This window comes from Cervus elaphus, chromosome 4 (genome assembly GCF_910594005.1).
Source record: "Cervus elaphus chromosome 4, mCerEla1.1, whole genome shotgun sequence".
NCBI lineage: Eukaryota > Metazoa > Chordata > Mammalia > Artiodactyla > Cervidae > Cervus > Cervus elaphus.
In genome coordinates, this window is record NC_057818.1 from 35571578 (window position 1) to 35597068 (window position 25491).

The 25491-nt window shown below is 45.2% G+C and overlaps 1 protein-coding gene across 1 annotated transcript; it reads right to left on the reverse strand.

Moving 5' to 3' along the window:
• Positions 1-24: 24 nt before the first annotated feature.
• On the reverse strand, positions 25-25479 carry KCTD19 (potassium channel tetramerization domain containing 19). The gene is made up of 16 exons (XM_043900572.1): positions 25426-25479; positions 23029-23325; positions 13008-13158; positions 11838-12029; positions 10479-10610; positions 8420-8630; positions 7096-7256; positions 5678-5781; positions 5041-5183; positions 4762-4845; positions 4383-4497; positions 3372-3999; positions 1856-2047; positions 1529-1683; positions 1083-1184; positions 25-179 (listed from the first exon to the last, which is right to left on the reverse strand). The coding sequence occupies exons 1-16, from the start codon at positions 25477-25479 to the stop codon at positions 66-68; spliced, it is 2835 nt and encodes a 944-aa protein (XP_043756507.1). The 3' UTR covers positions 25-65.
• Positions 25480-25491: the final 12 nt, after the last annotated feature.

Here is a 25491-nt window from a genome sequence, read left to right on the forward strand (position 1 = left end):
GCATCTTGGCGATGGGATGGGTGGGATGTGGGGGCAGCATATCTCCCCAAGCATGGCTGGGCACCTTAGCCATCTTGTAAGTACTTGCTCAGGACAGAGTAAGAGACAGACCTTGACAGGCCCCTCTGGATGAGCAGGTCCACACAGCGGCCATATTTCCTGGCGAAAGGCAACGTGAGCTGGAAGGAAAGGCTGGTCTTATTCCTAGCTGGCTGCTACTCTAGCTTTGTGAGGGCCTCCTATCTGGGTGGGGGCAGGGTCGGGGCAAAGCCAGTTGGTGCTGTTGACCTCAGTTCTGCCTAAAGGCATCTCACAGACCTGGGGCTCAGAGTGGCTGCCAGGGCACAGAATGAAATGAACAGAGAATCAAAAGTGCATGTTCTCTGTCATTGGTTTTCCACTTTCTAGTCGTAGATGCTGACTTCATTTCCAGTCAACAGACTAGGCAGAGGCTAGTAACTTGGCACTATTATGTTTATGGTGTAAAGTGTTATAATAATGTACTTGATTACAGAAATAGCAGATTAATGAAAAATTAGCCAAATCTTTTTCACCTCCAATGTTCAAATAAAAATTTGAATCCTAAAATTATTTTAAGGACTCAAAAAACCTGAGTCATTCCTTTGCCCTTATTGAAGAATTTTCTTTGTAAAAACTGCTTTATAGCAGTTTAAGTAGAAAAGGAATGTATAATACAAAAGTATTGACATCATGTTTGAGTAGGTGATGTTGGTATCTATAACTCACTGAAAGCATGTGACTGCCAATAGTTTCTCTGATTTCAGCACCCCAAAACGAGCTCATATGATGTGCATCCCTGGTCAGGGTTGTTAGTGATAAAGGCTAATTTGGTAAACATTGGAGAAGACTACAAAAAGTAGTGACCCAAATACTGCTTTTTGACCACTCTGGACAGGTTAATTTCAGCCATTGTTCCTCCCTCCCTGGGACCAGGGACTAGAGTTCTAGTTCCCTATCTTCACCTTCTGGGCAGCACTGGCTTGGCCCTCATGCAGCAAGACAGTGTCCATCTGAGGCATCCAGAGGGGTGCCATTTCCCGTGGGGTGCAGGTGGCCCTCACCTCGACCCAGCTGTACAGGCGTTCCTGGGTGTGCCGGTCATCCTTGAATCCAGTGATGGCCAGCAAATCCACCACAAACTGCTTGGGGCTTATGTGCAGGGTCTGCCAGAAGAGCCCACAGTCAGGCAGGGCTGGAGGCCACAGCCTGACACACATTTGCTCCCAGTCCCTTAGAGTGGGACGCAGAGCAGGGGCTTCTCTGGACCTGCAGAAGCCGCAGAGGTCAAGGGGTACTGTCACTTCAAACTGCCTCTTGGCCATGGCTCGGCCCAGGTGTTGCTGTCCTGTCTCCTGTCCCTACCCTTCTTGCCACCCTTCTGCCCCTCACTTCTTCCCCTAGCTGCTCCCCCAATCCCATTTTGGCTGCTCCCTCTTGTCTTGCACTATTGTTGTGGAGGTAAGGGGACAGTGGAGAAGGAACAGGGCCTGGGGCCAATCACACGTACCCACAGCTGGTTGACCAGGGAGACCACCTTGGCTGTGATGGCTTTGGGGTCATTTTGCCGGATGGAATCCAGAATGATGTCAGTCAGGAAGCAGTGACATTTCTGTGCGTAAAACATCTCTTCCCAGGACAGAGAGAAACTCAGGAAAGTCACCTCTGTGGAGGAGAGAGGGGGTGTGGCCACATCTGCCACGGCGAGGGCCTCAGAGCCAGCCTTGGTTAGGGGGAGAAGTGCAGGGCTTCCAGGGAGACCCTATCCCTGAAGTACCTGGCTGGGGACTCAGGCATCTGCCCATGGGCAGGGCCAGGCCCGGCTCCAGAGCCTCACCTCGGGGCTGGGGGCTGGCTGGGGGCGGCGCGCGCCTGAGGTGGTCCATGTGCGTGGTATAGATGATGCTGTCCTCAAAGAACATGCATGAGCCATCACTGCCCACCACGGGGGGGTGGGTCACCTTGAGGATGACCCCTGTGTTGTCCCCCTCACTGGCCTCAGGCAGGGACAACTCAGGGGCAGGACTTTCTGTGAAAACAACATGGGGTGAGGTCTCTCCTTAAGCTCCATCAGAGCCCAAGCAGGGAGGAGACCTCTGGCAACAGACCAGTGCAGTCAGTCACCAGCTCTCTCCTCCAGCTTCTCAGAAGTGGGAGCCTGGGCTGGCAGGGCCATGTTCTAACTCTCCTCTCTTCATCGCCCTGGAATCACTGCAACACACATCCTCAATTTCAGAACTCCAAGGAACTTTCCAAATCATCTGTTGAACTAGGCTAGTAGTAAATAGAGCTGATCACAACCCAGCGGGGGACTGGAAATCTTTGTAAAATTATGAGATGAGCTTTTGTGGTGGCGGGGGTAGGGGGGTTGCTGATGCATGTCTACTCTGAAGAACATGCTTGATAGACCAACTGGGGGCCCACAGGCAGGGCCCAGGAAGACCCCTCCAAGCATGACACAAGCCATTGAAAGAGAAAATGACAGAATACAATAGGAAGGGCTTTGAGAGAGCAGAGGAAACAGTCCGTAATAGCAGTTTTCAGCCCACTTCCCTGGACTGCTCCTCACTTCACCACACACATTCCTCTCTGTTCAGCCTCGTCCCCATATACCCTCCTGTCTCCTGGACTTCTCCCCTTGGACGCCCGTCAGTGCCTCATACACACTGTGTCCTCTTCCCCAAGCCCTACTCCTCTCCTTCCTACCTCAGTGACTGTCCACCCCCTTGCAGTCACCAAATCAGAAACCTGTCCCCTCCTTGGCCCAATCCTTTCCTGTTTCCTCCAACTGCCTCACCTGTTTCACCTAGGATGGTCTTGGCACTTCTAACATTTACCTCCTGCTACTGCATTTCCTTTGCCCCTGGAACAAACTTTCTAAATGCATACCTGATTGTGCTTGCTCCCTTATATAGAATGCTTCAGTGGCTGGTGCTCCACTTAGGATCGGAACAAAGTACCAGGGCCTGAACTTGACCCACAAGACCTGTCCTGATTCCTAATGTCTTCAGCCTTATCTTTTATCACTTTATGAAGACTGGTCTCCAGCTGCTAGACCCGTGACTTAGGTTTCTACAAGCACCCAAGACTTCTCCTTTCCTCCGCTGACTCCTCAGCCCCAAACCCTTCTTTGTGCTCCTATTGCTTTATAGGTCCTTCCTTTCATATGCCTCATGTGGCTTCTCAAGCCCCCAGGCCATGCCAGCATGCCTGTCATTTCTGGGTCTTTTGCTTGGCAGTAGTGAACGCGCGGTTCTAGTCTCCTTTAATCACTAACTCACTCTGTGGTCTTGACCAAGGTTTGCCTTCTCTGTTGTAAATGGGACTTAGATCAAGGATGGGACAGGACTTACCTCTCTCCTTTGACCTCTGCTTGCCCCAGTCCTTCAGGGTGACAGCTCTTTTCATGGGGAAGTATGGATTAAAGTTTGGCTCTGGCCCCTTGTCTTTGGTTCCAGCTCCAGCCCCTGCCTGTGGGCCTGGGTCCTTCTCTGAGGCTGTGGAATGGCCTTTCCAGGAAGCTGAGGTGCTGGGCTGGGAAACAGCCTCACTTCCTGAGGAGTGCTGCAGGGTGGCTTCCTCCAAGGAGCTGCTCCAGGGGGCTGGCAGTGGCTGGAATTCCCACTGTTTGCAGTTGACCATGTCCCACTCCCTTACCAGGGAGATAAGTTTTTGCATGGGGGTGACAGGAGGGTCTTTGGTTTCAGATTTCTGTGTGAGGTTGACAGTGGTACACTTCTTCTTGGGAGGACTCTCAGGGTGGCCCCCCCAGTGTCTAGGGTTGGCACATAGGCCAGGACAGTGTGAGTATGTGCTGGGATTACCTGCCCTCTTGGCACCTCGGCATAAGGACACCTGGATTGTCCGGGAGTACTGTTCAGCCTCCTGTATCTGGCTGGACCTGGCCAGGGTCCCCTTGGCCTTGTTCCACAGAGTTCGGTCACTGCAGTCTTGGAACTCCATCGGCATGCAAGCCGTGGTCTGGGGAGAGGGCACAGCAGCTCTGTGCATGTGGTACTCCCACACTGAAGCCTTACCCAAGATCTGATAAGCTGGGTTTCTTAAGACTTCACTTGCTTACCCAGAATAATTTCGTCCCCCACATGGGTCTAACATTTGAGATCTGCTCAGTTGGAGTGGGGTTGGTAACCAGCCCAGGGACCTCTCACACACCAAAGGGGCATATCAGCATGCCAGGCCTCATGTGGCCAGCACTTACTTGTGTTCAGGGACCAGTCACTGTGCCAGAGCCGTGTAGGCCTGTCTCTCATTTTGCCATGCTCCCCAGTAGTAGGATCTGCCCCCTGAGCCCTGTGCTGGTGCCCTTTCAGGACACCACCAAACCAGAGGAGGCTGGAACTTACTTCTTTGGTGTCTCTGCTGAACTCCCCCAGTGACCCTGGCCCTTCTGTTACCACGTGCAGCCGTCTGATGGGAAAAGCTTCTTCACTTTCAGATTCTTTCTCCTGGATCCATGACCTGCAGATTCCAAGAGGGTTTGGTTAATGAGCAGAAGCTTCCACTAGTCCATTGACCAGGTGTGCCCTTTGGCCGAGAGTTCACTCAGGAAGGAGGGGCCTTAAAGAGTTTCACTTAGGTCCCTGCCCAGTCCTAGGCCTGCCCCACCCCCTTAACCCTAAGGAGAACAGGTCCTACTGGGAGGTGGGACTTAGGACAGGATTCCCAAGAGGCATATAAAGGTTCAAACTTTAGATCATGGTGTCAAGGGAGTGGATTCCTTACTTGTATGCCTCACACTGGACAAGTGCTTCTGAGAGAGATGGGATGTGGTATTCCTCCACCTCCTGGCAAAGGAGGGGCCATTCCCTGTGAATGATAAGAAGTCACACTGGGCATCTGGGATGGGAATGTGGATGGGGTTGTTGGCCTACAGAGCAGCTGCTCTGAACAGCAGTTCACATGTTGGAAATAACATAATCTCCTCCATCAAGGCTGCTAACTCAAATTTCCTCCTTGCAGAGGGATAGGAGTTTCATCATATGATTTCCTTCCTGCACTCACTTAAATTCAGATGGTAAAAATAGTTTCCCAAGCCTCAGGAAGTTGAGAATGTGTCGAAACATTTGGCCATCCCCGTGGATCAGCAGGGTCTGTCCGTATGTTATCCAGTACACTCTCTGAGGGTTGGACAACAGTTCTGGATACTGCAAAGGGTTGGACATCAGACTCTGTTAGTCTGTTAGTTAGTTAGTTAGTTAGTCTGTTAGTCTGTTAGTTAAAGGGCCATGTCCTCATTAAGGAGTAGGTTAGTCTTCGTTTTCCCACCCATTCCAGAGCAGAGGCTTTGGGATTTCTATCTCCCTGTCTTGTTGGCCACAAGGAGACACAAGGAGGAGCAGAGCATCCAGGGAGAAGCACATCATCTCTGCTCAGAGTATTGCTGGCTCCTCAACCACTCTTGAGCCGTTGGGGACCTCACCCTACATCCTGCCTTGGTCCAGGCCCCTCCCTACCCAGACTCCTGAAGCCTTTCCCAGCCTGCTGCTCATACAGTAAGGGCACTCTGGACCTAGGAGTAGGGGGAAAAATCCTTGATCTAAGCCGGTGCTGGAGGCTGAGTGAAGATCAGTGAAAGGTTCCAAAGCATCTCAGCCACTGAAGCCGCAAGGAGAGGAGGGCAGCCTCAGACCAGCAGTACCTTCAGCAGGGTCTGCAGGGTGGTTGCATACCAGTGGCTTCCAACATAAACTTTGATGATCTGTTGGGAGGAATACACAGTGATTTCTGCCGTCCACTCCTCATCTAAGGAAACCAATGAGAGAACATGTCACATGGCCAGAAGGACATTAGGTAGGGCATTTGGTCAATAAGGTATCACATGTTAAGACTCAGTATCTTCATCAGTCATATTCTGTTGCCTACTCTGAGAAGCAGAAATCCGTAACACCAGCCCTCTCTGCTCCTCAGGCCTTTCCTGTGGCTTACCATAGAGTTTCCTGGGTGGTGAGATGGGTTTAGAACAGTAGCTTGGAGGGCCAGCTGGTGATTCTGAGTTGGGGGAGGGCCACCAACCCCAAGGGCACTGCTGTACTACCCCTGGCCCACCTCTCCCAAGAAAGCTTGACTAATGTTCCTTTCTACCTACATTGCTAAGCCCTTCAGTTTCTGACCGGTATGTCCTGGGTGTGTAATTTCCCACATGGCCACTCAGACTGGAGCTAGGAGTCCCTCTGTATATTTGAGCTTATGGTTTGGCAGATATCACAGACCTAACCTCTCATCAAATCATTACAGAGACCAAGCCTTGCGAATAGGCTTTATTCTGGGAAGGTGAATTCATGACCCTTTTCCTGGGGATGACTAGATTTAGGCTTTGTTCTGGTATTTTAGAATCAGTTTCTTTCTTTTTTTTTTTTTTTGAGAATCAGTTTCTAGTGAACTTTGTCATGAATGAAGGGTATATAAACAGATGATATAACCAAGAGGTATATCATTAGACTATGAACCCTATGAAAATAAGAGACTGGGTCTGTTTTGCTCTCTTCTATACTCCTAGTGTTATCTGATGTCCTGGTTTATGGTAGGTGCTCCAATAAATATTGTTTCTGAATGATAGTAATGTACCATAAATTGATATAAAACTTTTTGTTAGTAAACAGTTATAGGCAGCTGGTGAAACAACATTGGCTTTAGACTCAGACTTAAATCCCAGCTTGACCACAGTCTCATCATATGAGCAGGTTCCCTCCCTGAGCCTCCGTGTCCTCTGTTAAATGAACCCAGGGACCATTCTTCTCTGGATGGCTGTGAAGACCCAAGGGGCACAGTGTCAGCTCCCAGGGCCAGAGTGGGCCTGCCCTTGGGGACCCATGCAGCCCCCACTGGGCCCGTCTGCGCCGCTCAGCCTGTACTGCTTGAGGCTACTTGTGGGTTTGGTGTGGGGTGGGGGTCACCTAACATGAAAGTTTCCTTTTAGGCAAAAGCCACAAATGTTAGTCTGGCTTTCCTTTCCTGTTCCATCTATAGTTTCTGGCTCTGGCCAGCTTTATCTTTCCTGTCCTATCCCCTATACCCTCCTCTGATGCTGCATCCAAACTGAGAAGCTTCTTTATTTACTGAGCACATCCATGGATGCCAGAGTCCTTGGCTCCAGATGAGTCTTGAGAGCCACTTTCATTGGCTCATAGGTGATGTCCCTCTTGTCCAGGAAGGCACAGAGCTCGTACACCTCAGAAATGGTCTCAGTCAGGGGCAGACGGCAAGTCCCCAGCCAGTTCCTGCCAAGAGAAAAGACCTGTCACAGAGTGCTTCAGCACTACACCCCAGGGGAGTCCAGCCTGTCAACTTTGCATATCTAGAATGTCTTGCCCTAAACACTGACTCAGACCTGTGGCCACTAATGTCATTTCCTTAACTGGTTTCTGTTGATGTCTCATAGTGTGTAAATTTGGACACATAGACTCATCCTTTTGGGGCTGAGATTGACCTGTTTCAGCAAAGCCCTCTAAATCAACTAGTTGCAAGCCTCCAGGCCCTGTCTTGGATTCCAGAATCCAGGCCAGGGCCTAGCCACTCTATTTCCACCCCAAGATATCTCAGCCACCTTGTGGCAGCCTGTCATGGTTTGGGAGATAACTGATACCTTCTATGCCCAGGAAAGAAGCCAGGGACCTGAATATCAACCCCACCATCTCTAAAGGCACTTGTCTTTGCCCTCTGTGCCCTGTGACCTCAGGGGTGGGACATCTCTGGGAGAGATGGATGGGGGTGGGTCACAAAGGCCCCACCCTTGGGGTAAGACAGTGTTTGAGGTTGGCTGACCCTCTCCACAGGTGCTCAGGAAAAGCCACTTCTATCTTTAGTTTTGGTACCAGTGTATTTTGTGAGCCAAAGAGAATTCTATTCAGAACCTGTTTACCCTTCTATAAAACAGGATTAGAATCCATGCCCAGCACTAGTAGGAACAATCTCAGCTCATTCCCCAGGGCATAGGCCAGGTATCACTTCCTTCAAGAAGCCTATTTTGCCTTGCTCTTGGGGGGGGGCAGGGTGCTCACCCCTGGTTCTGGACTTTCTATGTGTCCTTGGGGAGGACTTTTGTAGCAGGAGGAATATGGCAGGGGAAATATCCAGCACCCTGAGTGTTGTGGCTGTGGCCTGGCCACTTTGGACCTAGCACAAGGCTAGAACCAGTGATGGATTGCAGAGGATGAAAATATTAAACAGTTTGAGACCTTTGAACCTTAGGAACCTTACACCTTGGCACCAGCCCTCTCCTCTGAGGCCCAGATTTGGTGGTACTGATGCAGATAGTGGGAGTGGCTAAAATGATGGGTTTGTCCTGTATTTCCTGACTCATGGACAGGGCCCCAGGGTGGTTCCTAGAGAAAGGTAAAGCGCAGCCTGAGTGGGATGAAGCATTCTCTGAGGAGGGCCTTACTTAACGTGCTGGAAGAGAACCCCGTTCCCGGTGATGTACAGCCTACTCCCATCCAGTGTGCTCTCGATGCGGAGCTGTCCCAGTGCGGAGTCTGGGTACTTGACAAGCAGACCCAGGGCCATCATGTACAGTGGCCTCACGGACTCTAGGCCTGCTGAACGGCCCCCCTTCCCAGGGCTTGGAGGAGGACAGGAGGTCCGGGAACAGCCACCTGTGCCGGAGAGAAAGAGGTGACTCCTAGGGTGCTCATGGTCAAAACTGTATTGGAAGCTTTGGGTCTTGCTTCCAACTGCTGTCTTGAATCAGTACTGAAGAGGCTTAGTGGGAGCTTATTTCCTTGCACAGCCACATCTGAATCTGCTGAACATTAGTATAGTTTTTATATTCAGCCTGCTTGAGGTCAAAACTATCTGTTGGGAGTTGAGGTGGGTGTGGGAGAAGGATTAATTTGCTGTATCACTAACACTTGAATTTCAGAACAACAGCCATCTGGCCCAGTCTCAGCAGGAATTTCCCTTAGTTCTAAGCTCTGCTGTATTTATCCATGGGTAAAGAACGACAACCATAGCAGAGAACCTGATATCATTATAGGGTCCCAAGACTCACAGTCCCTACCACGCCTGGGCAGAATTTTCCCAAGACACACTGTCTAGTGTTACTTTTAGGTTGGGTGTTCGTGTTCCTGGCTCACTGTTCTCCTGCAGTGGCCATAATGCTCAGTCTACACGAGACGGTCCCAGTGGCACCTGTGGGCCAGCGGCAAGCTGCCAGGTGATTTTTGTGGGTTGTCTCCAACCCTGCAGGAGGGGTGGTATTCTCCTCCTATCACAGATCAGGAAACTATGTCCTGAGAGCATAGTCAGTTACTAAGTACCTTGCCCCAAACAGCAAAGCTAGGTGGACCAGAGCTGGGGTGTGAGGGTGACTCTATTTTCAAGACTACCAGGGCTGTTTCCCTTACTTATGGTGCTTTATGAAAGGCAAAAAAACAGGCTTTGTGTTTGGGGGCTGCTGATGGCTTACAGAGCCCGTCCAGCAGCATGCCTCTCTTCCAGCTTCACATAACTCCTGAGCATCAGGCCCCACTCTCCTTAGCTCTCTGACCTCTGTTCTCTGAGGAACAGAAGCCCTGGGGGAGAGGTTTGAACTCACACCCTCTCAAGTGGGTTGGAAGATCCTAAGAGGCTCCTGAGACCTGCTGCAGGATGCTACTACCCCCAAATAGGATAGGACTCCAGTTGCCTGAGGAGAAGTCTGGAAGAACTGGGCCTCAAAGCAGGGAAGATCTGATTCCCACAGAATAAATATCTGGCAACATGCAGGCCAAACTTCACATATGTAAGTGTTCTATGCATTCTCAGAATGCCTGCTGAGGCCATGCAAAGGTAGTTGACTCCTGCAATATATACAGTAGCTTCCATAGACATGCAGGGTTTGGAAATGAGATGGTGAAAGGCTAATTAAAAAAAATGTGAGGGGGAAAAAAAATATGAGGAACAAATTAGCATGAGATTGGACTGGGAGCCTGAAGGCCTGAACTGGACCAGGGTCAGAAAGTGGCAGAAGCAGGCAGAAACAGGCACAGCAGCCAGGGGTTCGAAGTAGGAAGGACAAGGGAATTTGGGGGTGGGTGGGATAACTGAAGTAGTATGGGGAATTTGCCCAAGAATTTCCTGTGCCCTCCAACTGTGCCCGGAAGAAGAAGGATGGGAGTGGCAGGTGGGGGTTAGTTACAAGTTCCCAATTGTTTGATTTGTCCAAAAGGAGGGCAGACCTCCCCTGACTTTGGGAAACCTGCCCTCAGGCCCAGCCTCCCTCCCCAGCCAGGCTGGGCTGATCTACCTACATTTCAGTGGGAAGACTGAACAAGACAGAGGGCATGCCAGGTTTCAGGCTGAAATTTCTCTTCTCAGATTCTAAGTCAATCAGAATACCCGCTTCTGTCACCACCAACCAAAGTAGCTGGTGGGAGGGAAGATGTTTGTTTTTGGCTTTTCTGTTCAAAGCCCAGACTGCCCGAGGATGTCAAGGGGAGGGCACATTTCCCCTGGGGACATACCCATGTTCATTCGGTACAACCTCACAGCTTCACTGAGCTCAGGGATTTCCAGAATTTCTACTTCTGCTTCAAGCACATCTATGTTGGAGAAATTATCTGGTAGCAGAATCTTCTGTGAGCGGAGAAAATTCACTTGAAAAGCAAAAGGAAACAAAATGGGTTGAGGTTATTTCTGATCTAATTGTAGGTCCAGGTTTTGGCAGGTTTTTGATGCTGCAGCTTATCCTAGGCTCTCCTTGTTCTGAAACAATTTCTGAACATACCTGGTTAGATTAGCTTTCAGTCTATGGTTTTCAAGGTGAAAAATCCCAAATTACTTTATTTTCCTGTGTTTGAGTCCGTGGGTGTGACTTCCCATGGCCTGGCCTCAGGCTCCCAAGCCAGGCAGGCTCTCCTGGTGAGCACATTGGCCCTGAGACTTACCCTATGAGTCCTGACCCGAGAGCAGGTCATTCCAAAAGAGGGAGTTGTCTTGTCGCTTAGAGAGGAAGGGCCTGGGCGAGCCTGGGCTGGCAGGTGGCACTTGCAGTTTGTCCCTGCCTGGACTGCAGTGTGGGAGGCAGAGATGGAGCCAACGCTACTGTCCTGTGTGAATCAACTTTGAGATTCAGAAGCATATTATAGACAACTTCCCAGGTGACTATGAATAGGAAAGGCTGGGGTTCTAGGCATTTGGGCCCCAGTACCATTTGGCTGTTTCCTCCCCTGTTCGTCTAGGCAGCAGCAGCATCTTAGAGTCAGTTCAGTTCACACCTCACCAGAGCCTGTCCTGGGCAGTGCAGAACGGAGGCTCTCTTCTGTCCAGGGTTGAAAATTTTATCCCTCTTTAGGCCACTAACTCAAGCAGACAATTCTGCAGTGATTTTGGGGAAACTTTCACCATCCCCTCTTCTTCCCTTTTATCCTGAGTTTAGTGCAAATGAGAGCAGGAAGGGACTATCCTTTGAAACAACTCTATTTCCTCATTTTATGGCAAGAGAAACTGAGGTCTGGAGCCTAGATGGATACATAAAAGCAGAGAAATAAGAGTAGTTTGGAGTTCTGCTCAGGGTCTTGCCCTTCACATCAACTCTTGTGGCCCCTGATACCACTACAGGTGGTTTCCAGTGCCCCTTTACAACCCAGGCCCTTCCAAAATGAATAGGGAATAAAATAACCCCGAGGCTAGTGGCAGCCTAATGTTGGGAATCCATCTGCCTCCAGGAAGGCTCTGTCATGCTTCCACCAGCTCTGCTCAGGGAAGGTCTTGAGGCCCTAAGCCCCAAGCTGGGCCTCCAAGGGGTGTGGGGTCAGGAGGGGTGGATGGGCCCTCTCCGCCCACCCCGGCGCACCTCCCCTCCCCCGTGATAAAGCAATCACCAATGAAGCGGAACTCGCTGCACTCGCACTCGATCAGGGCCATGGTCTCAGCCAGCCACAGTAGGTTGTCTTCAGTCACCAGGCTTGGGTGCTTGGCCACTAGGTCTAGGGGCAGGAAGCAGTAGTGCACTTCCTCTTCTGTGTCTAACAGTGGTGTATCCATGAGTCCCAGAGGTGCCTTATCATGTAGGCCTGGCGGAAAATGTGCAGAAGGGCATCACCAGCTTCCAGAGGTCAGGGCTCTCAGAGGTGGGGGCACTCACTGACCCAGGGGGCCCAGAGGAAGCTGGAGATATCATCCCAGAGATGGTCCCTGCCAGATGCCTCCTCCTCCTCACTCCTTTCAGTGTAACCCTAGGTTTGGCAAGGGTGTGGTGGGGAACAGGGCAAGAGAAATCTATCTATTCTACAGTGAAGGGCAGTGGGACATGTGAAATTTTGGCTCATATACTTATCATTATATTCATACTGGTTTCCAGCTGGGGAGACATTATTTGCAGGATTCACGGAATGAAAGGGAGCCAAGATAACCAGAGCTTAGGAAGGCATGGGGGAGGGAAATGGCCAAAATGAAGTTAGGATAGTAAGAAAGGGCCTGGGGTGGGCTATGGTGAGAAGTTTAGTTTTTTAAGTAATAAAATGGAAAAATAATTTTGAACAATTCATACTGGTTACCCATTTATTTCTTTCTAATTGATCAAACCAACTATAGATAAAATAAATGACCCATAGATAAAATAAATCCTTTTAACTCTCCCCAAAGCTCTAAACCCATCAATAATCATGAATGTCTATTCTTGTGTCTCAAATAGGTCAGTCTATACTACAAGGCACCCACCAAGCAGTGATCATTTGGAGACATTCCTTGTGTGGTGGTTAGAGGTGACTTGATGGTAGAGTTCCCTGACCACTAGGACAGGGTGGAGAGCAGCCTAGCCTTGCCCAGGTGAAACCAGTATGCAGAGGAATGAACATGGAGAAGGATGCTTAGTTCCAGTGGGTAAGCAGCCATGGAGAGGGCATGTGGCAGGTACAAAATCAAAGGAGATGACAGGAAGGCAGAGAAATCATTTATAACTAGTTCAGAAATCAGGGCACTCTCCACTTCTGTTAGAGTGAGGAGAAAGGAAGCCGATCTGGGCTTCAGAAAAGGTCAGCCTGTGGTGATACCTGTGAAGGCTGGGCTTTTTATAGGAAATTCTGAGGGTTTGCTGATACACTTCCATGTTCGCCAGTAGTTCAGAGATGCTCTCTCGGCAACAGGTATGTCTGCAGGCCTCACACGTAGATGGTGTTTTCCTTCCTTCAGATTATCTAGAGTCTGTTAGATAAAGAAGGTTATTGCTTTGAAAATTTTAAACCAAGTAAATATCTACCAATTCTGGGGTAAAATACTAGGATTTGGTATAGTGTTTTGAAACAAATTGAGTCACTCACTCAATTTAAGTAAAAATTTAAGTCTATAAGATGATATGCTGTTACTCAAAATATTGATGAATATTTCCTTTATGATTTTGAAGCAGTTTTTTCTGCTTTATAATTTTGAGTGATAAAAATTTATCTTATACAACTTTAAGAGTAATTTATAGTTAATCATTAAAAAGTAGTCCTCTAAAGGCACCACATGACCAGTTTTATTCTCTAAGAGCCTCATAATGAACAGAACACCTCAGATCCAGTGTGAAGCTAATTAAAGAACCTGCTTACTACACAGTTCAGTTCAGTCGCTCAGTCGTGTCCGACTCTTTGTGACCCCATGAATTGCAGCACGCCAGGCCTCCCTGTCCATCACCAGCTCCCGAAGTTTACTCAAACTCATGCCCATCCAGTCGGTGATGCCATCCAGCCATCTCATCCTCTGTCGTCCCCTTCTCCTCCTGCCCCCAATCCCTCCCAGCATCAGGGTCTTTTCCAATGAGTCAACTCTTCGCATGAGGTGGCCAAAGTACTGGAGTTTCAGCTTCATCATCAGTCCTTCCAATGAACACCCAGGACTAATCTCCTTTAGGATGGACTGGTTGGATCTCCTTGCAGTCCAAGGGACTCTCAAGAGTCTTCTCCAATACCACAGTTCAAAAGCATCAATTCTTCAGTGCTCAGCTTTCTTTATAGTCCAACTCTCACATCCATACATGACCACTGGAAAAACTGTAGCCTTGACTAGACGGACCTTTGTTGGCAAAGTAATGTCTCTGCTTTTTAATATACTATCTAGGTCGGTCATAACTTTCCTTCCAAGGAGTAAGCGTCTTTTAATTTCATGACTGCAGTCACCATCTGCAGTGATGTTGGAGCCCCAAAAAATGAAGTCTGACACTGTTTCTACTGTCTCCCCATCTATTTCCCATGAGGTGATGGGACCAGATACCATGATCTTAGTTTTTTTAAGCTTTAAGCCAACTTTTTCACTCTTTCCAAAGAACAGCTTACTACACAGGTGCTCTCCAAAAGCTGCCCAAGGAATCCTGAGCTTTGAGAAGAGCCCTCTGGTGGCCATGGCTGTAAACTGCACCCCCATAACTGCTTAAGACCTGCAAAAGGAGGGGACCACAGTGGGGAATCTTCCCCACTTTGAGTGGCTGGTGGATTTGTGGAAGGACTGGATAATGGTGGGGTCACGGGGAGTGCTTTCCTGGAGGCAATGAACAATGGAAGAGAAAAGTGCATATGTGAAATAGCAGAAGAGAGTCTGTCATTCATTCATTTGAGAAATGGTTGTCTGCTGTAGCTGAGACCCGGCTCCATTTCCTGCTACTTCCACTAATGTAAAGTGTGAGCAGTATCATTTCCTCCAAGAAGTGTTTGACAAATCTAAAACAGGGAAAAAAACCCAAACAAGTAAATCTACGAGGATTGCAATTCTTGCCAGTCAAGAACATGCTGCATGCATTAGACCCAGGAGCATCAACTAGGTTTTTTCCTAAACTCTCTCAGCCAATCCTTGCTCTGATTTCTAGAAATATAAGGCCTTCCACTCATGGGAAGCCATTTGTCTGCTCTAAGAATCCATGGAACCCCTAACCCCTTTACTCTGCTTTATTATTCTCAGTAACACCTACTTGTTTATTTACTGTCTGCCAGTCTCCCTGAATATATATAACCTTCAAGACTATAAGGACCCTGTCTGTTTTGTTCTCCACTGCATTTACAGCAACCACAGTAGTGTTTGTGGGATCTAAATGTATTTTTGTGGAATGAATGAATGAGTGAAGAGCACTTCAGAGAGCTTATGCTTTCTGTTGCCCCTTGGCTTTGCTGACTAAAGTTGCCAGTGTGTGTGGCTGGTCTTCCATGGACTTTAATTCCCCTTTTTTCTGCCTGAATACTACTCCTAGTACTTTTCCTCTTCATATGTTATGACCCATAAATTATTAGAGGGAGGATTTCTTTAGGGAAATACAGACCCTAATTCAAATGGCTAACTGCTGGCACAAGGATAATTAATGTTGCTTTTGGCTCAGATTATAGTGAAAACATATGTCAATCAGAAGTAACATAAGACTGATGGCATGGGGGTGAGTGTGTGTATGCACAGTTGCCAAAAGATGGCTTCCAAATGCCCTGCTGGCAGAGCCCTGGGACTTAACCGAGCTTTTCCAAAACAGCAGCAGTGCTCAGAGAAGCCTTATGCTCTGATGTGGGCTGTTGGAAGGAATGTGATGGGAAGAGAGCCTGGGGGGAGCTTGCAAATCTCCAACTGCTTTGTAAAGACAAGAAGGGCCAGCACCACTTGGGAGCTCAGAGGAGCAAGATTGGTTGAACAAAAGGATACACAGAATAGATGCTATCAGCCAAACAAGCCAAATAAGACACACCTATCAGCATCCCTCCACTGCTGGCTCCAGCTCCCCACCCTGAAGTAGATTCAGCCTTCACACATCATCTTGGATACAGCATTCAGTGTCTGTCAGCACATATTTATTAAACACCTGCTATAGGCCCAGTACTGTGATGCTGGGAATGTAAACATGAAAAGAACACAAGCTAGTGAGGAAGGAAGACATATGAATATATGATCCCAACGGAATTAGCACTGATCTGAGAGCAGAGGCAAAACTACCTGGAAATGTCAGGCTAGTCTTCCTGTGGGCCTCATTTAGGCTAATTCTTGAAGTGTTCTAGAAAGAGGGAACAGCAAGTGAAAAGGTGTTGAGAGGAAGCATTTAGGGTGCTTAGTGACATGACTGGACATTAAGAGGTGGGCGTGTGTGTATGTGTGTGTTTGAGTGTGAGCATGTGTGCAGGCATGCATGTAGATTTATCTATGTGTTGGGACATGAGCCAGGACAAGCATATGGGCTGTCCTGTGAGGAGCCCTGATGCCATGTTGAAGCATTTATACTTGAGCTGTCCATTTACCCACATCCACAGATGAGCTACACTGTTGGGGTAAGTATCTGCTGTTTATGAAATCTTCCTTTACAAGATCACAGTGGTAATCTGTCTCATATCATAAAAAATTGGAAATGTGTGACTTGTCAGTGGTCTTTTTTCTTAAAAGCATCATTTGTGTGATCAACATAAAAACTCTAGCTCCCTTGAGCACAAGGGTTGCAGGCCTATTTGGTTTGCTTGCCGGTAGCAGAACACTCTAGAGAAGGCAATGGCAACCCACTCCAGTACTCTTGCCTGGCAAATCCCATGGATGGAGGAGCCTTGTAGGCTGCAGTCCATGGGGTCGCTAAGAGTTGGACACGACTGAGTGACTTCACTTTCACTTTTCACTTTCATGCGTTGGAGAAGGAAATGGCAACCCACTCCAGTGTTCTTGCCTTGAGAATCCCAGGGACGGGGGAGCCTGGTGGGCTGCCATCTATGGGGTCACACAGAGTCAGACACGACTGAAGCGACTTAGCAGCAGCAGCAGAACATTCACAGGTGGAACAATCTAAGTTTCCAAACTTACAAGTCCTCAGAAGGCAAGAAAAAAGAAATACAATTAGCATGTACTGTCAACATACTAAGTACTTGGTGGACTTCAGGCAGGCAAGAAAAAGGGAATCAACAGTCTGCCATGAAGCTTGAAGCCTTGTGACTTATCCTGAAGAAAAATTTCACACTCTGCAGTAGCAGCTGTGACTCCCAACCAAGCTGATAGTATGTGTGAGGTTTGGAGCAGCTTACATTTACACAAAGGGGACTTCCTGAATTACAGAGAAAATTCTAGGAAGCACTGTGGCATTAATGTACAGACTTGTAATGACTAGTTTATGCTCCCCCTGTGAACAAGATACAACATTCCTAACCATCCAGGCTTGAGGATTTACATACCAACCTTGAGGACTCCAAATTTATGTCTCTAGACCTGACTGCTTCCTTGAATTCCAGATCTATACATCTGGCTGCCTGCCCCCATCACCATCCAGATTTTTAATGAGCACCATTTTCTTGCCTTTCAATACATTCAAATCCAAACTCCTGATTTTTCCCTCTGAGCCTGCACCTCAGAACCCTGAAATTTCACTTTCATATAATTTTTATGTGTCACAAATATTTTTCTTTTGATTTTTTTCAACCATCTAAAAATTGAAAAGCAATTCTTAGTTCATAAGTTGTACAAAAATGGTAATGGGCTGAATTTGGTCTATGATGTAGTTTGCTGACTCCTAATGTTAGTCCGGAAGTTAATGATTTTTTATAGCTGTATTGAAATGTTTCATATTATTTCTAATGTGAATAAATTTCATATTATATGGGCTTCCCAGGTGGTGGTAGTCATAAAGAATCTGCCTGCCAATGCAGGAGTGTAATGTGAATAAATTTCATATTATATATATAGATGAAAAAATTTACTCACCTAAATTATACAATTCAGTAATTTTTAGCATATTCACAGAATTGTGCAGCCATCATCACAATCTATTTTAATATCATAAAAAGAAACCCTATGGTCATTTAAGAGTCCATTGCCCATTTTTGCTCACTCTATCCTTCTTACCCTGTACCTTGGCCTTAGGCAACTACTGATCTACTTTATGTCTCTGTAACTTTGCCTGTTTCTGCACATTTTATATAAATGGAATCATACAATATATGGTCTTTTGAATCTGATTCTTTAACTTTGCATAACATTTCAAAGTTCATTTTCATTGTTACATGTATCAGTACTTCATTCCTTTTATTGACAAATAATATTTCATTGTATAAATATACCATTTTGTTTGTCTATTCATCAGCTGATGAACATACAGGTTGTTTTCACTTTTTGGCTTTTATGAATAAGTCTGCTATGAACATTTGTCTACAAGTGTCCGTGTGGACATTCTGTAGGTTTTAATTTGGATATATACCTAGGAGTGGAACTGCTGGGTCATATGGTAACACCATGTTTAACTTTTTGAGGAACTGCCAGACTGCTTGCCAAAGAGGTTGTACAAATTTACATTCCTATCAGCAGTGTATGAGGGTTCTAATTTCACCCTATCTTTGCCAACACCTGTTATTGTCTTTTTGATGAGAGGCATCCTAGTGGGTATGAAGTGGTAACTTAATCGTGATTTTGATTTGCATTTCCTTGATGGCTAGTGATATTGAGCACCTTTTCATGTGCTTATTGCCCATTTGTATATCTTCTCTGGAGAAATGTCTATTCAAATACTTTTTAAATTTATTTATTTTGGCTGCCCTGGATCTTTGTAGCTGAGTGCAGACTTTTTTTAGTTGTGGTGAGCAGGGGCTACTCTTTAGTTGTGGTGAGCAGTGTGCAGGCTTCTCATTGTGGTGGTTATGCTTGCTGGCAGAGTACAGGCTCTAGGCACTCAGGCTTCAGTAGTTGCAACATGTGGGCTCATTATTGTCATTCATGGGCTCTAGAACTTGGGCTCAGTAGTTGTGGCAGATGGGCCCACTTGCTCTGTGGCATGTGGGATCATCCTGGACCAGGGATCAAATCCGTGTCCCCTGCATTGGAGGGTGGACTCACAACCCTCCAATGGACTTTCACTGGACCAGCAGGGAAATCCCCTTTGCTCATTTTAAATTTGATTGTCTTTTTGTTGTTTAGTTGTAAGAGTTCTTTATATATTTTGGATACATGTCCCTTATCAGATATGTGATTTGCAAATATTTCATTCCATTCTGTGTGTTGTCTTTTCACTTTCTCAATGGTGTCCTTTGAAGCACAAAATTTTAGAATTTTGATGAAATTCAAAATTCATTTAATTCTTTTGTTTCTCATCTTTCTGACATTGTACCTGACAACCATGTTTAACCCAAGGTATAATGATCTTTTAAAATTTTAAATTTTATAATTTTATTTCTTTCTTTAAACATCTCCAAAAGCTACCTAAATAGATCCTGTATAGTCGCCTATACAACTCGGCAAGATCTGATCTGTAACATCCTCTGACCTCATCTACTTTTGACATCTCTTTACTCCCCACCACCACACTGTGTGGCATGTGGGATCTTTGTTCCCTGACAAGGGGTTGAATCTTCGTCCCCTGCAGTGGAAGCGTGGAGTCTTAACCACTGGACCACCAGGGAAATCCTGGCATCTCCCTGCTTCTCACTGCACCTGACATTGGCCGCTGAGTCTGCCTCTTCCAAGCCATTCTAACCTCAGGGCATTTGTGTTTGTTGTTCTTATACCTCAAAGATTTTTCCTAGACATCTCCATATTTTATCCCTTTTGCATTCAGTCTTCTGTTCAAATATTGCCTTCAATAAATCCAGCCCTGACCACTCTTTCTAAAGGAGTAGCTGACCTCAGTCACTTGCTATCTCCTTATGACATACTACACAACTGTATATTAAAAAGCAGATTAGATATAAATGCTTTATTCTTTCAACATATTCCAGTACTATAAAGGTAGTGGATAGAATACCACTAGATAGAATAAATAAAAGCTACACATGAAAAAAAGAAAATCAGAGACTTCCTTGGTAGTCCAGGGGTTAAGACTCTGCCCTTTCAATACAGGGAGCATGGGTTCAATCCCTGTTTGGTGAACTAAGATTCCACATGCCATGCAATGTGGCCAAGAAATAAACAAAGAACAAGTGAATCAAAAAAAAAATTTTTTTAAGAGAAAATCCTATAAACACATTCTGAAGCCCCAAGAAGTTCTAGAATACAGAAATGTCCTCCTCTTTCACTAATACACAGGAAACACTGCTCTATTCTTCATAGCACACACCTCTATCTGACCTTATATGACTATATAGTTCATTCTGTATCTCCAGTACTTGGCCTGTGATTGGTGCTCTATACATGTTAATGCTACACTTAGAATCAACAATAAAAGGTATTGAGTGTGCCCTTTGAAGGCAAAGCTATAGGCCAGAAGGAGGTAGGATGGGCAGGTAGATGGCAAGGAGGAATGGGAGAGATAAAGGGTAGGGATGTGAGGGAATGAGGGAAGGGTAGAGACAGAGCAGGACTGTGAGCTCAACCACCTGTCCTCTAGAGGCTTCCCATCTCATTCTACTAGTTGGTTCCTGTATGGTTTTTCAACAAAACTTACTATGTTATAGATAATCCTGAGTAGGATATGCCACATATTGAGATCATGGGAACTTTAGTTAGTGGGAGGCAAAGTCCCATTTTTATTGTTAGGGTCTAAATCTGAAGGACTCTACGGTGAGCAGCACTAACAGGTTAGAACAATTTAGAATAGTGTTGTCCAATATGTGGCTATTGAGTACTTGAAATGTGATAGCCTGAATCTGAGATGTGCTGTAAGTGTAAAATACACATCAGATTTTGAAGACTTGGTACATGAAAAGAAAGTAAAATATATTAATTTTAAAATACTGATTACATGGAATTCCCTGGTGGTCCAGTGATTAAGAACCTGCCTGCCAATGCAGGGGATACAGGTTCGACCTCTGGTCTGGGATGATTCCACATGGGCAGAGTAACTAAGCCCATGCCCCACAACTTCTGAAGCCTGAGTGTCCTAGAGCCTGTGCTCCATAGAGCCCATGCTCCACAACAAGAGAAGTCACCACAATGAGAAGACCATGCACCACAGATAGAGTAACCCCCATTCACTGCAACTAGAGAAAGCCCGTGTGCAGCAATGAAGACACAGAACAGCCAAAAATAAATGAATTAAAAATAAATACTTTATAAAAAAGAAAATATCGATTATATATCAAAATGATAACATTTAAAAATATTGGGTTAAATAAAATATATTGTTAATTTCACTTGCTATTTTTTTTAATGTGGCTACTAGAAAAATTAAGTTACACATATGGCACAAATATGTAACACAAAATGTGGTTAACATTATATTTTTATTGGATCATCCTATAATCCCATAGGAATAATGTCTGATACCTAGAAAGTTTTCAGTAAATACTGCCTAAATGCATTAAAGTCGGCTGTCTGAGAAGGGTCTTTAGACTAAGAATTGGCAGACTCTGTTTTCTCCAAGCAAACTGTACATTTAGGCAAGAACCTGAGTACGTGGACAGGGCTTAACAGTGAGGAAAATGATGGAAATGTGTGAGGCTGTTGATTTGCTTGAGATTGCTGTCTTTTTCTCCAGCTGTATTTATACTCTACTTCAGTGAATAAATACCACTTAAGCTGGGTTGGCCTAAATGTTTATTTCTTTGAGAGCACCATTTCTGAAACATAAGCACTTGTTTTATGGTCTGTTTTGAGAGGCAGATCCATATGATTCTTTTTTTTTTTTTCATATGATTCTTCAAATACTGCTACTGCTCACACAACTTGCAACTTTGGAATTGGACCAATTCATTGGCTGCTGAGTTACCACCTCCCATTTAGAAATTGCTTCCCAAATATATTTTGTCTCAATTTGGGGAATAAGGACATCAAAGGAATTAAAGGGCTTGATAAATTGTATAATAGCCTTGTGCCCTTTAAAATAGTTCTTCAAAAAGTTGCATAGATCTCTTTGATTTTCTGCAATGAACAACTGACTCCCTCCTTTCTCCCATTAAATGGTGCTTGGGAATTCCCTGACAGTTCAGTATAAGGACTCTCCATTTCCACTGCTAAGAGCCTGGGTTTGATCCCTGGTTGGGGAAGAAGTCATATGGTGCAGCCAAAAAAAAAAAAAAAAAAGTCAAAAAAAAGTCAAAAAAAAAAAAAAAAGTCAACAGCTATCTTGACATTCCAGGTCCTTTAAGTGAATTTGAAGCACTTGTAAGCAATTCTAGTGCTCAGTTCCTGGGATAGTTGAAAAAATTTTTATTTCAGGTGGGTGACTTAAAAAAAAAAGAATATACAACAATTTGCACTGGAGTATGTGGATGTTGATTTCCAAATATATAATACCTTTTAAATATTAAATACTGATTTAGTAAAGTGTCCATAAAACATGCATTGTGAAATGTCCCCGATTCTATATGACCCAGATATGCAGGGACTACATCAGTTCTCCTCTTTGAGGTGTTGGGGAGGCATAGTTGGTAGCACACCGAGCTGCACTGTGGCTTGTTGAGCCAGTGCTTCTGAAGACAGAGTAAACAACACCCTGTCCAGACAGTGCGGTTAATATGGAGCAAGATCAATGGTCCTTCCCAGTTATAATATTTAGCTCTTCCAGGTTAAAAAAAGTCATTGTTCAAAAACTAAAAATAAACTACTTAAGATTAACCATAGAAATGATTTCTGTAGTTGGGAGAAAAATTAGGAAAGAAGGTAATGTTCTCTGGTGATACTATAATGGTTTCAAAGTAAAGGTATTTAAAGCTCTTACACCAAGAAAAGAATAGTCTTGGAAAACAGAGAAGTGAGACAAAGGAAAGATTCTGCAGTTTGCAGGACTTTTTGCTTTGCTGTAAGTGAACACTGTGTACCTAACAGGCACAATGAGAAGTAATGTTGTCTGACACATCTTTCAGATTTTAAATCTCAGACACAGTGCATGTAGCAAATCCTATAATTTCTAGTGTTTACCTTTCAAAATTCAACAACAAAAATAAGTAGAAGCTTAAATTAGGATTTCCAAGAGTTAAGAATACCCTCTCGGGGGATGGAAAGTTCTATCCGGGGGTCTGTGGTAACTGCTGGTATAGACAAGGCAGAGTTAGAATGAAATCCTTTATTTAGAACATGCATTTCCAGTGTACTATTTATTACTTTAACTCTCTCATCATACTTTCTCATTAGAGGATCATCTCAGCAACCAATATATAAAAGGACACAAATTTTTAGTGATGTAAAGCCTATATTATTGAGCACCACTCTTGGAAGATAAGCGTATCTTACCTGCAGCAAAGGCATCAGCTGCAAACCCAGTGCTTGCTCATAGAGCAAGTTCAGCTCTGCACAACTGGAGAAGGAGAGTTTGGAGGTGTAGAGGTAATAGTGCACATGTCTGAATGTGGAACCATCTCTGTCGATGAACAACCTCTGGTTTTCTGAAGAGGTCAGTGCTGAAGCCTCTTTCCATAGCAGGGAGTCTGGGAACTGAGCGAGTTTGCTTCTGGGAACCGAGAAATGCCAGCCCCCAACATTGAAATGAAACAAATCCTCTGCTGACTCATGAGGCATACCAGGCTCCTCCTAAAGGGAAAATGAAGAGATCTATGCAATAAAATGAAATAAAAAGCACCCATATTGGAAAGGAAGAAGTAAAATTATCTCTATTTGTAGATGATGTGATCTTGCAATAGAAAATCCTGAGGAATTCACTAGGAAATTACTAGAAATAAGTTCAAGAAGGTTGAAGGGTGCAGATCAATATAAAAAATCAACTGTATTTTTATATGCTAGCAATGAACAATACAAAAATGAAATTAAGAAAACAATTCCACTCACAACAGTATAAAAATGAACAAAGTATTTAGGAATAAATTTAACAAAAGAAGTATAATACTTGTACTCTGAAAACCCCAAAAACATTGTTGAAAGATAATTTAAAATACCTAAATAAATGGAAAATCTTTCCATGTTCATGGATCAGAAGACAATATTGTTATGGTAGCAATACTCTTGGAATTGATCCCTATGAAACACAATCCCTATGAAAATTCCAACTGATTTTTTTCTTTTGCAAAAACTGACAAGCTGATGTTAAAATTCATACCCTACTATTGGCCAACAGAGGAAGAATGATTTTCTCCTTGCCTGGAACAGCTCAACCAATGAGACACTGTCACAACTCAGCCAATGAAAAGTCACTAAACTTCAAACTCCCAGGTTCCTCCAGTGTATTTTTTTTTTTTTAATTACAGCCCTTCCCAACTTCCCCTTCTCCTCTACAAAAGTTTCCTCTCTTCCACTTTACCAGACTTGCATGTGGTTCACCATAATTGCATGTCCTAAAGCAGTTCTTTACTGTTCCCCAATGAACCTGTTTTACTGGTTAAAAACAAAACCTAATTGTTTCAGGTTAACAAATTCTAGGTAAAAATTATGCATGCTGAAATGATTGGGGTGCAATGTACCAATATTTCTAATTTATTTTTAAATTTATCAAAAGATAAGATGAATGGATAGAGGATGAATGGTTAAACAACTACAGCGAAATGTTCGTTGTAGAATCTAGGTGGTGGCTATATAGTTTCACTGTAAAATTCTTTCAAACTTTCTAAATGTTTCAAAATCTGCATTAAAATACTGGGAGGTGGGGGAGATTGTTAAAATAAGGTGGTTGCTCAAGGGAGGAAAAGTCCATTTCTCCAACAAAAACCTGCCATCTCCAATTTTGACATCTGGGTAAAGAAAATAAATGCATGCAATGAAGAAGGGAGTGAGGTTCTTTTCTCTCATAAGAAGCCTGGTTTAAATGTTCAGATATAAAGAACAATTATACATGTCATGTTTGAGGCTAGAAGAATTAAAGGGGACATGAAGAGAAGGATTACAAATTGTAAAATGGTGACAATACTCTCAGAAGCAGAGGTGGAAAAACCAATCTAATAAGCTAATCTAAACTTTTAAGTCATGGCCTTTCTAAACATGGCTAAGGCTGAATATGACAAGCTGAGAGAAAGGATCCCACCTAGACCAGAAAGCATAAATATGCACACAAACACGATTTTGCTTTCTATTCTCTTTAAAGGTGATGAGCTGGCCCTACAGGGGCTTGTAGTTCTTCAAAGACAAAAGGCTTCTTGTCAGATTGACTGCAGGAAACAGAGTAGCCCGTAGTCATCACTACTCCGTCCCAAAGAGTGTCTCTCTCTTCCCCACACTGATCCCTCACCCCTAAAGAAGATCAATCAGTTGATCCCGCTTCCAAATCAATTTCTAGAACTAGAACTACCTCATGATCTACAGACAGGACCTCAACTCCTCAGAGCCAGGGTTTCGTATCTGGAGCTTCCCATCATGCCTCAGAGAGCTGCCCTCCAACCCAATCTTTCAGATCCCCCACCCGCCATTACGTTCACCCACCAGGCCACCGCCTTGCCTCAGAGTCAACGTTCCCCAAGAACTGAGATTGAAGACTTTTACCCCGTCCGAGGCACAGCCTCACCTTTCAAACCTGGAGTCCCACACCCCATCCTCAGAGTTAGAACACTTCAACCGTCAAAGCAGGCACATTCTTCTGACTCCTCAGAACTAGCCCCCAGACCCTTCAAAGCTGGGGCTATATCCGCCCTGTGTCCCAGAGTCAGGTCCCTAGCCCTACAGCCCTAATCCTCGACCACATCGCACCCATTCGCTGTTTTGGTGCTTTTGGCGCCCCCGCCAGGGCGGGCTCCATACCATGGTCCAGGCTCC

What these genes read in the sequence shown, in the direction of transcription:
- KCTD19 (XM_043900572.1), bottom strand. Translation starts at nt 25,479, where the DNA reads ATGGTATGGAGCCCGCCCTGGCGGGGGCGCCAAAAGCACCAAAACAGC. An exon ending in GGCATCCATGGATGTGCTCA is followed by an intron (nt 5,782 to 7,095) that starts GTAAATAAAGAA and finishes TGGTTTCCTTAG; the next exon opens with ATGAGGAGTGGACGGCAGAA. An exon ending in CCCTGGTCAACCAGCTGTGG is followed by an intron (nt 1,185 to 1,528) that starts GTACGTGTGATT and finishes CTCTTCTGGCAG; the next exon opens with ACCCTGCACATAAGCCCCAA.